Below are 11,977 nucleotides of genomic sequence, written 5' to 3'. Positions count from 1 at the left end.
GAGAACATGTGAGGGTACCTACCCTAGGGGACACGGGGAGAACATGTGAGGGTACCTACCCTAGGGGACACGGGGAGAACATGTGAGGGTACCTACCCTAGGGGACACGGGGAGAACATGTGAGGGTATACCTACCCTAGGGGACACGGGGAGAACATGTGAGGGTACCTACCCTAGGGGACACGGGGAGAACATGTGAGGGTACCTACCCTAGGGGACACGGGAGAACATGTGAGGGTACCTACCCTAGGGGACACGGGGAGAACATGTGAGGGTACCTACCCTAGGGGACACGGGGAGAACATGCAAACTCCACACAGAAAGGCCCTTTCGCCAACCCCGCCTTCGGGTATGGGCACTGATGACGTGGAGGAGGAAACACGCCGCCAGCGCCCACAGCGTCCCGAGTGGAAATCGAACCCAGGACCTTCTAGCTGTGAGGCTAGAGATTGATATTGTTGGACCATTCTGTGTAAGCCCTGGAGATGTCTGTGTGTGTTACTTAAGCAATATTACACAAGGGGGTGTTGTTTAACGTGATTATTGCCACGACAGTGATGCCATCAGGAACGAGACGAAGTCGAGTTCCGCAAGCATCACCAGGTGGCGGTGTTGTTACCTTATTGGCGGTCTTCAGCGTCTCCACCAGCTCCCAGAAGCTGATCAGAGCTCTCTTGTCCACCCTCTCCATGTAGACTCTGAAGTGTTCCCTGTAACCCGGGTTACACAGGATGTCATCGAACTGCAGGATCTGGACGAGAGACACAGAGACACAGAGAGAGAAAGAGAGAGAGAGAGAGAGAGAGAGAGAGAGAGAGAGAGAGAGAGAGATAATGATACTATATGGAAACCTTTCACCTGCATTACATACATGGTTTGTAAAAAGAAAACACTGACTCTGTTTGACCAGAATGGAACAGAGCCTTCATTAGTATCATTAACACTGACTCTGTTTGACCAGAATGGAACAGAGCCTTCATTAGCATCATTAACACTGACTCCGTTTGACCAGAATGGAACAGAGCCTTCATTAGCGTCATTAACACTGACTCTGTTTGACCAGAATGGAACAGAGCCTTCATTAGTATCATTAACACTGACTCTGTTTGACCAGAATGGAACAGAGCCTTCATTAGCGTCATTAACACTGACTCTGTTTGACCAGAATGGAACAGAGCCTTCGTTAGAATCATTAAGACTGACTCTGTTTGACCAGAATGGAACAGAGCCTTCATTAGCATCATTAACACTGACTCTGTTTGACCAGAATGGAACAGAGCCTTCATTAGCATCATTAACACTGACTCTGTTTGACCAGAATGGAACAGAGCCTTCATTAGCATCATTAACACTGACTCTGTTTGACCAGAATGGAACAGAGCCTTCATTAGCATCATTAACACTGACTCTGATTCACCAGAATGAAACAGAGCCTTCATTATTAGCATCATTAACACTGACTCTGTTTGACCAGAATGGAACAGAGCCTTCATTAGAATCATTAACACTGACTCTGTTTGACCAGAATGGAACAGAGCCTTCATTAGCATCATTAACACTGACTCTGTTTGACCAAAATGGAACAGAGCCTTCATTAGCATCATTAACACTGACTCTGTTTGACCAGAATGGAACAGAGCCTTCATTAGCATCATTAACACTGACTCTGTTTGACCAGAATGGAACAGAGCCTTCATTAGTATCATTAACACTGACTCTGTTGGACCAGAATGGAACAGAGCCTTCATTAGTATCATTAACACTGACTCTGTTTGACCAGAATGGAACAGAGCCTTCATTAGTATCATTAACACGGACTCTGTTTGACCAGAATAGAACAGAGCCTTCATTAGCATCATTAACACTGACTGTTTGACCAGAATGGAACAGAGCCTTCATTAGCATCATTAACACTGACTCTGTTTGACCAGAATGGAACAGAGCCTTCATTAGTATCATTAACACTGACTCTGTTTGACCAGAATGGAACAGAGCCTTCATTAGCATCATTAACACTGACTCTGTTTGACCAGAATGGAACAGAGCCTTCATTAGTATCATTAACACGGACTCTGTTTGACCAGAGCTTGTAGGTCTGCTATTTTTGAAAAAATCGAAGAACCACTGATATAGAAACATAGCTTTTTCAGAAAACTGATGTAGAAGACATTTTTAGAATCTGATCTCAGGTCAGAATGGGTCAATAGATTGCTCTGCAAAATGTGTGTGTGTGTGTGTGTGTGTGCCATAGACTGTAAAAAAATATGGACAAAGCGTTCCCCGGGTCTGATATGGACGTAAGATGAAGCCTGTCAGTCCTTGAATTGTAAATCGCCATCTTTCTAGATCCGTTTGGGCCCAGCTGGCCATTGGCTAGATCAGTTTTGGCCCAGCTGGCCATTGGCTGGCCCAGACAACGAGGCGGGACTTCCCCCCTTCTTCTCCGTTGGTTTTTATGTTGACTCGAACGGGGGGTGGCTCCCAATCATAGACTGTAACGGTAGCCACGCCCCTCAGAACATACGCGACTTTATGGTCATTGTTTTAATAAATGGGACCATCATTTTCCAAAAAGAATATTATGACATGAGAAGTGAGACTTTAAACTAGTGACTGGAAGCAGAAAGTATTCATGACCATGTTTATTAAGGTAATGCAGTCTAGGTGAAGTTGGGCCAAAATACATGGGCCTCTATGGAGCGATGGGGGTTTTTTGGGGCCAAAGACAGCGCCACAACAGGCCAATATATGAACTTTCAGGAAGTCCCGATTTCCTAAGTGGCTTCACGAAATATCTGTCTGACTGCCCCACTGGTTAAATATCTGTCTGACTGCCCCCCTGGTTAAATATCTGTCCGACTGCCCCCCTGGTTAAATATCTGTCTGACTGCCCCCCTGGTTAAATATCTCTCTGACTGCCCCCCCTGGTTAAATATCTGTCTGACTGCCCCCCTGGTTAAATATCTGTCTGACTGCCCCCCTGGTTAAATATCTGTGTGACTGCCCCCCTGGTTAAATATCTGTCTGACTGCCCCCCTGGTTAAATATCTGTCTGACTGCCCCCCTGGTTAAATATCTGTCTGACTGCCCCCCTGGTTAAATATCTGTCTGACTGCCCCCCTGGTTAAATATCTGTCTGACTGCCCCCCTGGTTAAATATCTGTCTGACTGCCCCCCTGGTTAAATATCTGTCTGACTGCCCCCCTGGTTAAATATCTGTCTGACTGCCCCCCTGGTTAAATATCTGTCTGACTGCCCCCCTGGTTAAATATCTGTCTGACTGCCCCCCTGGTTAAATATCTGTCTGACTGCCCCCCTGGTTAAATATCTGTCTGACTGCCCCCCTGGTTAAATATCTGTCTGACTGCCCCCCTGGTTAAATATCTGTCTGACTGCCCCCCTGGTTAAATATCTGTCTGACTGCCCCCCTGGTTAAATATCTGTCTGACTGCCCCCCTGGTTAAATATCTGTCTGACTGCCCCCCTGGTTAAATATCTGTCTGACTGCCCCCCTGGTTAAATATCTGTCTGACTGCCCCTCTGGTTAAATATCTGTCTGACTGCCCCCCTGTTTAAATATCTGTCTGACTGCCCCCCTGGTTAAATATCTGTCTGACTGCCCCCCTGGTTAAATATCTGTCTGACTGCCCCCCTGGTTAAATATCTGTCTGACTGCCCCCCTGGTTAAATATCTGTCTGACTGCCCCCCTGGTTAAATATCTGTCTGACTGCCCCCCTGGTTAAATATCTGTCTGACTGCCCCCCTGGTTAAATATCTGTCTGACTGCCCCCCTGGTTAAATATCTGTCTGACTGCCCCCCTGGTTAAATATCTGTCTGACTGCCCCCCTGGTTAAATATCTGTCTGACTGCCCCCCTGGTTCTATCTCAATGGAATAGAGCGGCGCAGTCCCTCCCCCTTTCAGAACAACGAACGGCCCAGGAAATGAAATGCAATGCATTCTGACCATAGGCTTTTCTTTAAGTATTTATTTAAAGACGGTTACGCCGCGGACAAAGCCAACTGGGATCGTGACAAATCATGACAATGAACACAATGTTTTGGGCCGATCAAATCATTAGAAAGAAGAAAATAAAGGCAGGAGACATAACACTATTTGTTTTGTTTTTCTTCTTATAAATCATTTGATCGGCCCCAAAACATTGTGTTCAATGTCATGATTTGTCACGATCCGAGTTGGCTTTGTCCGCGGCGTAACCGTCTTTAAATAAATACTTAAAGAAAATCCTATGGTCAGAATGCATTGCATTTCATTTCCTGGGCCGTTCGTTGTTCTGAAAGGGGGAGGGACTGCGCCGCTCTATAGTTCCAATGTTTGGAACTATAGCCCATAGCATCCAGCTTTGCGACAAGATCAAAGCGCGTCGCCACTCTCTTAAAGGGACACTTCACCCTTTTTGCAAAAAAAATATATGTTAATGACGCTTTAGAACACTTTCCTGGGGGTCTTTATGTGTGTAATATGTGGTTTTAGCTATTTTAGATTGTAGCAGTGAGCCTGTTGTCTCTGATGTCATGGACACTGGGCTCACTTCCTTCCTGGACTACATGTTGTCTCAGTAAGACAGCTCTCCCCCTATCCGCAAGGAGGAGCAGTGCACCAAAGAATTATGGGAATTGTAGTCCAGGAAGGTAGTGAGACCAGTGTCCATGACATCAGAGACAACAGGCTCACTGCTACAATCTAAAATAACTAAAACCACATATTACACACATAAAGGCCCCCAGGAAAGTGATCTAAAGCTTCTAAACGTCATTAACATATATTTTTTTGCAAAAAGGGTGAAGTGTCCCTTTAATAGATTGCTCTGCAAAATGTGTGCGTGCGTGCGACCGTGCGTGCGACCGTCCGTGCGTGCGTGCGTGCGTGCGACCGTGCGTGCGTGCGTGCGCGCGACCGTGCGTGCGTGCGTGCGACCGTGCGTGCGTGCGTGCGTGCGTGCGTGCGTGCGTGCGTGCGTGCGTGCGTGCATAGGAGAAAAACAGGTTTCTGCCCGGCGACAGCGCGGCGTGTGTTGTGATGTTCTCACCCTCTGGCTCTGCGGGCCCTCTCCGTCCTCCGCGGCCCCCTCCTCGGTGTTGTCGTAGTTGGGCCCACCCAGCAGGCGGATCCTCTTCTCCGCCTGCTTCTTGGCCACGGTGAGCTGGTTGATGTAGCGCTTCATGTCTCTGGCCCGCAGCAGGTCGGCCTTCATCGCAGACGACTCCTTGCCTTTGCGATCTGGAACAGGACAGGAGGAGCGGCAAGGGGGGGGGAAACACACAAAGGGTTAACACTTTCAGGGCTTTAAATTGTTTAATCCAGGGTTCCACCACCGCGTAATACACTAAACCCGCTATTTGTTTATTTGCGTTTAATTCGCCGTTTTAAAATAATTAAAAAGAAACAACGGATTAGTCCCGGACCTGCTGGTGACGAGGCCGTCGCATTATGACAAAAACACCACCGGTTAAACGCCCTCTAGTGGTGGTGCTGTGAAGTGAACCGTTACCTTTCTGCTTCTTCAGCGCAGGAAGACTGCTGATGGTGGTGGCGTGAATGATCTCTACTACGATCTGATACCTGTAGGGGGCGACAGAGAGACATGGATGATCTCTCTACTACCATATGATACCTGTAGGGGGAGACAGAGAGACATGAATGATCTCTGTACTACCATCTGTGACCAAAGTTGACTGGGAAACTGCCATTGGATTTTTTTTTTTTTTTTTTTTTTTTTCATTTCATATCAAAGCAGGGAATCATAGCTTCAAATTGACATATTGGTTGTTCAGTTTGACCCACCAGTTTTGGAGATATGGCTTATAGAGTAATGTCTTGCAGAGAAACAGCGAGTTGAGAAAACAGGCTTGAAAGGTTCACTTCTGTGGTCTCTAACATTACACCTAGCTATATGTTTAAGCATTTATTTCATATTTACATGTCTTCTGTGGTCTCTAACATTACACCTATAGCTACATGTTTAAGCATTTATTTCATATTTACATGTCTTCTGTGGACTCTAACATTACACCTATAGCTACATGTTTAAGCATTTATTTCATATTTACATGTCTTCTGTGGTCTCTAACATGACACCTATAGCTACATGTTTAAGCATTTATTTCATATTTACATGTCTTCTGTGGTCTCTAACATTACACCTATAGCTACATGTTTAAGCATTTATTTCATATTTACATGTCTTCTGTGGTCTCTAACATTACACCTAGCTACATGTTTAAGCATTTATTTCATATTTACATGTCTTCTGTGGTCTCTAACATTACACCTAGCTACATGTTTAAGCATTTATTTCATATTTACATGTCTTCTGTGGACTCTAACATTACACCTATAGCTACATGTTTAAGCATTTATTTCATATTTACATGTCAATTTCAGCTTTGACACTTATTTCAGACATGCTCTAGTATGTGAAGAGTCTGCCTGTGCTATTAACTCATTTTGAAAAAAAAAAAGAAAAACAAAGTTTTTCTCCTCTTGTGAAAAGCTGGAATGTGCGCGATGGCAGTCTCTCAGTCAAATCTGGTCACACCATCTGATACCTCTGTGGACGTCTTTGGTATTACCCCCTCGTGCTGTGCCCAAGACGTCTGTGGACGTCTTTGAGAAGAAAAAAAAATGGAATACGTGGTGCCAAAGTTTGTGTTATTGCCATTGAGAATGCATTGGGCGTTTAAGTTAAATAACTCAGAAACTATTAAACATTTCAAAGTAAAAAAGTTCCAGCAATGTGTCTCCACAGTCAGCTGAATTATACAAAGTGTGAATGGAGTTTCCAGGTGAAAGTGATTCTTTGCGTGGGCTCACAAAGTGATAAGATGACCCTGTGTTATTCTCCATGGAGAAAGTACTTCCGTGGACCAGGGGATGAGCGAGTGACGTCAGGACTTTAGAACCAGGGGATGAGCGAGTGACATCATGGACTTTAGAACCAGGGGATGAGCGAGTGACGTCAGGACTTTAGAACCAGGGGATGAGCGAGTGACGTCAGGACTTTAGAACCAGGGGATGAGCGAGTGACGTCACAGACTTTAGAACCAGGGGATGAGCGAGTGACGTCAGTGACTTTAGAACCAGAGGATGAGCGAGTGACGTCATGGACTTTAGAACCAGGGGATGAGCGAGTGACATCAGAGACTTTAGAACCAGGGGATGAGAGAGTGACGTCAGGACTTTAGAACCAGGGGATGAGAGAGTGATGTCAGGACTTTAGAACCAGGGGATGAGCGAGTGACGTCAGGACTTTAGAACCAGGGGATGAGCGAGTGACGTCAGTGACTTTAGAACCAGGGGATGAGCGAGTGACGTCAGTGACTTTAGAACCAGGGGATGAGCGAGTGACGTCAGGACTTTAAGAACCAGGGGATGAGCGAGTGACGTCAGGACTTTAGAACCAGGGGATGAACGAGTGACATCAGGACTTTAGAACCAGGGGATGAGCGAGTGACATCATGGACTTTAGAACCAGGGGATGAGAGAGTGACGTCAGTGACTTTAGAACCAGGGGATGAGCGAGTGACGTCAGAGACTTTAGAACCAGGGGATGAGCGAGTGACATCATGGACTTTAGAACCAGGGGATGAGCGAGTGACGTCAGGACTTTAGAACCAGGGGATGAGCGAGTGACGTCAGGACTTTCGGCACTCTATTGGTGAAGACGGTTAACGCCACACCGCCACACACAGGGTACTGACACACAGGGTACAGACACACAGGTCACAGGGTACTGACACACAGGGTACTACTGACACACAGGTCACAGGGTACTGACACACAGGGCACTGACACACAGGGTACAGACACACAGGGTACAGACACACAGGGTACAGACACACAGGGCACTGACACACAGGGCACTGACACACAGGGCACTGACACACAGGGTACTGACACACAGGGTACAGACACACAGGGTACAGACACACAGGGTACAGACACACAGGGCACTGACACACAGGGCACTGACACACAGGGCACTGACACACAGGGTACTGACACACAGGGCACTGACACACAGGGTACTGACACACAGGGCACTGACACACAGGGTACTGACACACAGGGCACTGACACACAGGGCACTGACACACAGGGCACTGACACACAGGGCACTGACACACAGGGCACTGACACACAGGGCACTGACACACAGGGCACTGACACACAGGGCACTGACACACAGGGCACTGACACACAGGGCACTGACACACAGGGTACTGACACACAGGGTACTGACACACAGGGTACTGACACACAGGGCACTGACACACAGGGTACAGACACACTGACAGGCTACAGACACATCACATCAGAAACGCTCGTGATTTCACTACGATGACATAACCGTCCCCACCTGGCCTGCTCTCCACATTTATAGAAGGGTCTATCACCCTGGAGACAATGTCTGTTCCCATGGACACCACACAGAATGGAGCGCTGGTTAACAACATTCTGACCTGAGATCAGATTCATACCAGGTTTCCACTGGACACGGGTCACTGGTCTGATTAACCCAGTCTGACTTGAGATCAGATTCTAAAAATGTCTTCTACATCCTGACAGTTTTCCATTCTGACCTGAGATCAGATTCTGAAAATGTCTTCGACATCCTGACAGTTTTCCATTCTGACCTGAGATCAGATTCTGAAAATGTCTTCTATGTCAGTCGCTCTTCGATTTTTCAAAAAATAGCAGACCTACAAGCTCGTAGCGCGCCACTCGGTGGCGCGCTATGAGCTTGTAGATCTGCTATTTTTCAATAGCTAAAGAATGACATGATGCTGACACCAAAACGGGTTCCCGTTCAGAATGGGTTAACAACATTTCTTCACTCACCCGCTGTGCGTGTGTGTGTGTGTGTGCGTGTGTGTGTGTGTGCGTGCATGTGTGTGTGCGCAAGTGTGTCTAGCTTATAAAGACAGCTGCGGTTATGATTTTGCATTTTTGGCATGGCTGAGACCGTATCAAGTCAGATATACAACCAGTGTTGTTTTCGTCGACTAAAACTAAGACAAAAAATGTCCGTCGACTGCCTTTTTCCACTGAAGAAAACTAAATGGAAACTAAATGAAAACTAAGCTATGGTGACTAAAACTAAGACTAAATAATATACTGACAATTTCGTCAACAGATAAAAACTAGACTAAAATGTTAGGAAGGGACTAGTGGACAAGAGATCCAGTATAACTCATTTTACACTTGGTCGCATGCTGAAAATAGCTGATCTACAAGCTGGGCTTGTAGATCTGCTATTTTCAGCAAGTGAAAAAAAATCAGACATTACGACCGCACCAAGGCCCGCCAAAATACATTTTGTTCGACTAAATCAACCGTATATTTAGTCGACTAAAACTAGACTAAACACTAAAACATTCCAGGTGACTAAAATGTGACTAAAACTTTAAATGAAAACCATTCAAGAGACTAAATGACTGAAATCTAAATTTTACTGCCAAAAAACAACAACAACAGTGCTGTACCTTGTCAACGGGGGTTGAGTATAATGGATTGCTCTATTTTAACCTTTCCTGGTCACCACATATTAGGTTAGACTGTTATACATCTAAACTAGAGCTGGGACTCGATTAAAAAAAAATCTAATTAATCAGAGGCTTTGCGATTAATTAATCTAGATTAATCACATTTTAATCGCATATCAATATTCAACCCGAGAACAGCAGGAACCTTTTTTTTTAATGTTTTTTGGTATCCCAGTGAATCAATGAATAGTGACTACAGGATACCACTAATTTTCAACATTTTACTGTCATTAATATACCTGTTGTGGAAATAATAATAAAAAGTCACCCCATTCTGTGTTGCCTAGAACTGGAGGTCTTGTAACAGTAACAAGTACATCTCAGTGACATCACAAAGCTGTACTTACTTCATATTGTTACTGTTTTTTGTCAGACCTCCAGTTCTAGGCAACACAAAATGGGGTGTCTTTTTATTATTTCCAGTTTTCAGTACTATATAAAAGCGCCCAGTGAGAAACGTTCCGCGGTGAAAATTAGTCCCGGCCCTAATCTAAACATATCATCTGGTGAGTCAGAGACTCAAAGGGGGTTTAATTACATGTGATGATAGCAGGATTAGCAAAAGGGCCCCAGAGCAGAGGTCAGTAGCAGTGTTGTTTTGGGCAGCAAATTTCTATTTTTGTTTTAGTCATAGTCTCCTGAATAGTTTTCACTTAGTCTTAGTCACATTTTAGTCACCTGGAATGTATTAGTGTTAGTCGACTAAATGTCATAAGATACCTGTAGAGACTAAATCTACAGGTGATTTAGTCGACTAAAATGTATTTTTTGCGGGCCTTGTTGCCGTCATAATGACTTATTTTACACTTGCTGAAAATAGCCGATCTACAAGCTCACAACGCGTCGCAGCGCAGTTGTAGCGCAGCTAGTATATTAGTTTTAGTCACCATAGCTTAGTTTTAATTTAGTTTCCATTTAGTTTTCTTCAGTGGAAAAAGGCAGTCGATGAACATTTTTCCTTTTTCGTCGACGAAAACAACACTAGTCAGTATAGACCATGAGTTGCGTGAATTCAGACATTAGGAATGGTGCCACGCACTGCACTCAGATCAGCCAACGCAGGGAAGCTGGAAGTACCCTCACTAAAAACGCCGGGACAACAACGCTCCACACGTCCCAAACTCTTTTCCCTTCTGGCTCCAAAACTGTGGAATGCACTTCCCATTGCAGTCAGAACTGCAGCATCACTCCCAATCTTCCGCCGTAGTCTGAAAACCCACCTTTTCAGACTCCATCACGGCCCATAGCACTTACCCTACCCCCTTAGATAGCATTTCTGTAGACTTAGATAGCATTTCTGTAGACTTAGATAGCATTTGATACAGACTTATAGCATGTTATGTAGACCGCACTATAATTGCATTGTATATAGTCATAGCACGCCATAGTACATATGTATAGCATAGTAGTATAGATGTATAGTTTATAGCTTCATTATATAGATATTCCACTGTTACGTTCTTAGCTTACGCATGTTTCATGATGAATGCTTTTATGTGATGTATTCCCATGCTTTTTGTTCTTGCTTAATGTTAGGGCCGGGACTAATTGCGATTAATTTAGATTAATTAACTACAGATAAATTAATCGCACCTTTTTTTTCACCGCGGAACGTTTCTCACTGGGCGCTTTTCTATAGTACTGAAAACTGGAAATAATAAAAGGTCACCCCATTTTGTGTTGCCTAGAACTGGAGGTCTGACAAAAAACAGTAACAATATGAAGTAAGTACAGCTTTGTGACGTCACTGAGATGTACTTGTTACTGTTACTAAATTTTTTCAGACCTCCAGTTCTAGGCAACACAGAATGGGGTGACTTTTTATTATTATTTCAACAACAGGTATATTAATGACAGTAAAATGTTGAAAATGAGTGGTATCCTGTAGTCACTATTCGTTGATTCACTGGGATACCAAAAAACATTTAAAAAAAAGGTTTCTCGCTGTTCTCGGGTTGAATATTGATATGCGATTAAAATGCGATTAATCTAGATTAATTAATCGCAAAGCCTCTGATTAATTAGATTAAAATTTTTAATCGAGTCCCAGCTCTAGTTAATGTAAGTCGCTCTGGATTAAGAGCGTCTGCTAAACGCCTACATTGTTAAATTGCAGGCTGACGTTCTACCTGACGTTCTACCTGACGTTCTACCTGACGTTCTACCTGACGTTCTACCTGACGTTCTACCTGACGTTCTACCTGAGCTGCTTGAGGAAGTCCACGTCGGCCGAGGTGGAGATGAGCTTGATGAAGTCCTCGTAGGAGGCAGCGTAGGTGTAGGCCTTCTTCTGCTGCTCCGCCTGCTGCTCCCTCTGCTCCAGCTGGGAGAGCAGCATGGTGTTCAGGGAGTCTGGGTCGCTGAGCACCTCCACCAGGGGCCTCAGTACTGGAGGGAAGACACACACACA

General features: G+C 45.0%; 1 protein-coding gene across 1 annotated transcript in view; it reads right to left on the bottom strand.

Annotated features, from left to right (window-relative positions):
* snx25 (sorting nexin 25) overlaps nt 1-11,977 on the bottom strand; it is a 64,472-nt gene that overhangs the window by 31,700 nt on the left and 20,795 nt on the right. The window contains exons 6-9 of the mRNA XM_083785105.1: nt 11,769-11,955; nt 5,514-5,584; nt 5,052-5,242; nt 620-751 (exon numbers count right to left, since the gene is read on the bottom strand). Coding sequence (XP_083641231.1) covers nt 620-751; nt 5,052-5,242; nt 5,514-5,584; nt 11,769-11,955 — 581 coding nt within the window. The remainder of the gene's footprint in view (nt 1-619; nt 752-5,051; nt 5,243-5,513; nt 5,585-11,768; nt 11,956-11,977) is intronic.

Source organism: Protomyctophum parallelum (genome assembly GCF_964188405.1).
Source record: "Protomyctophum parallelum genome assembly, chromosome: 16".
In the NCBI taxonomy this organism is placed as follows: Eukaryota; Metazoa; Chordata; class Actinopteri; order Myctophiformes; family Myctophidae; genus Protomyctophum; species Protomyctophum parallelum.
This window is presented reverse-complemented; position numbering and strand designations above follow the sequence as displayed.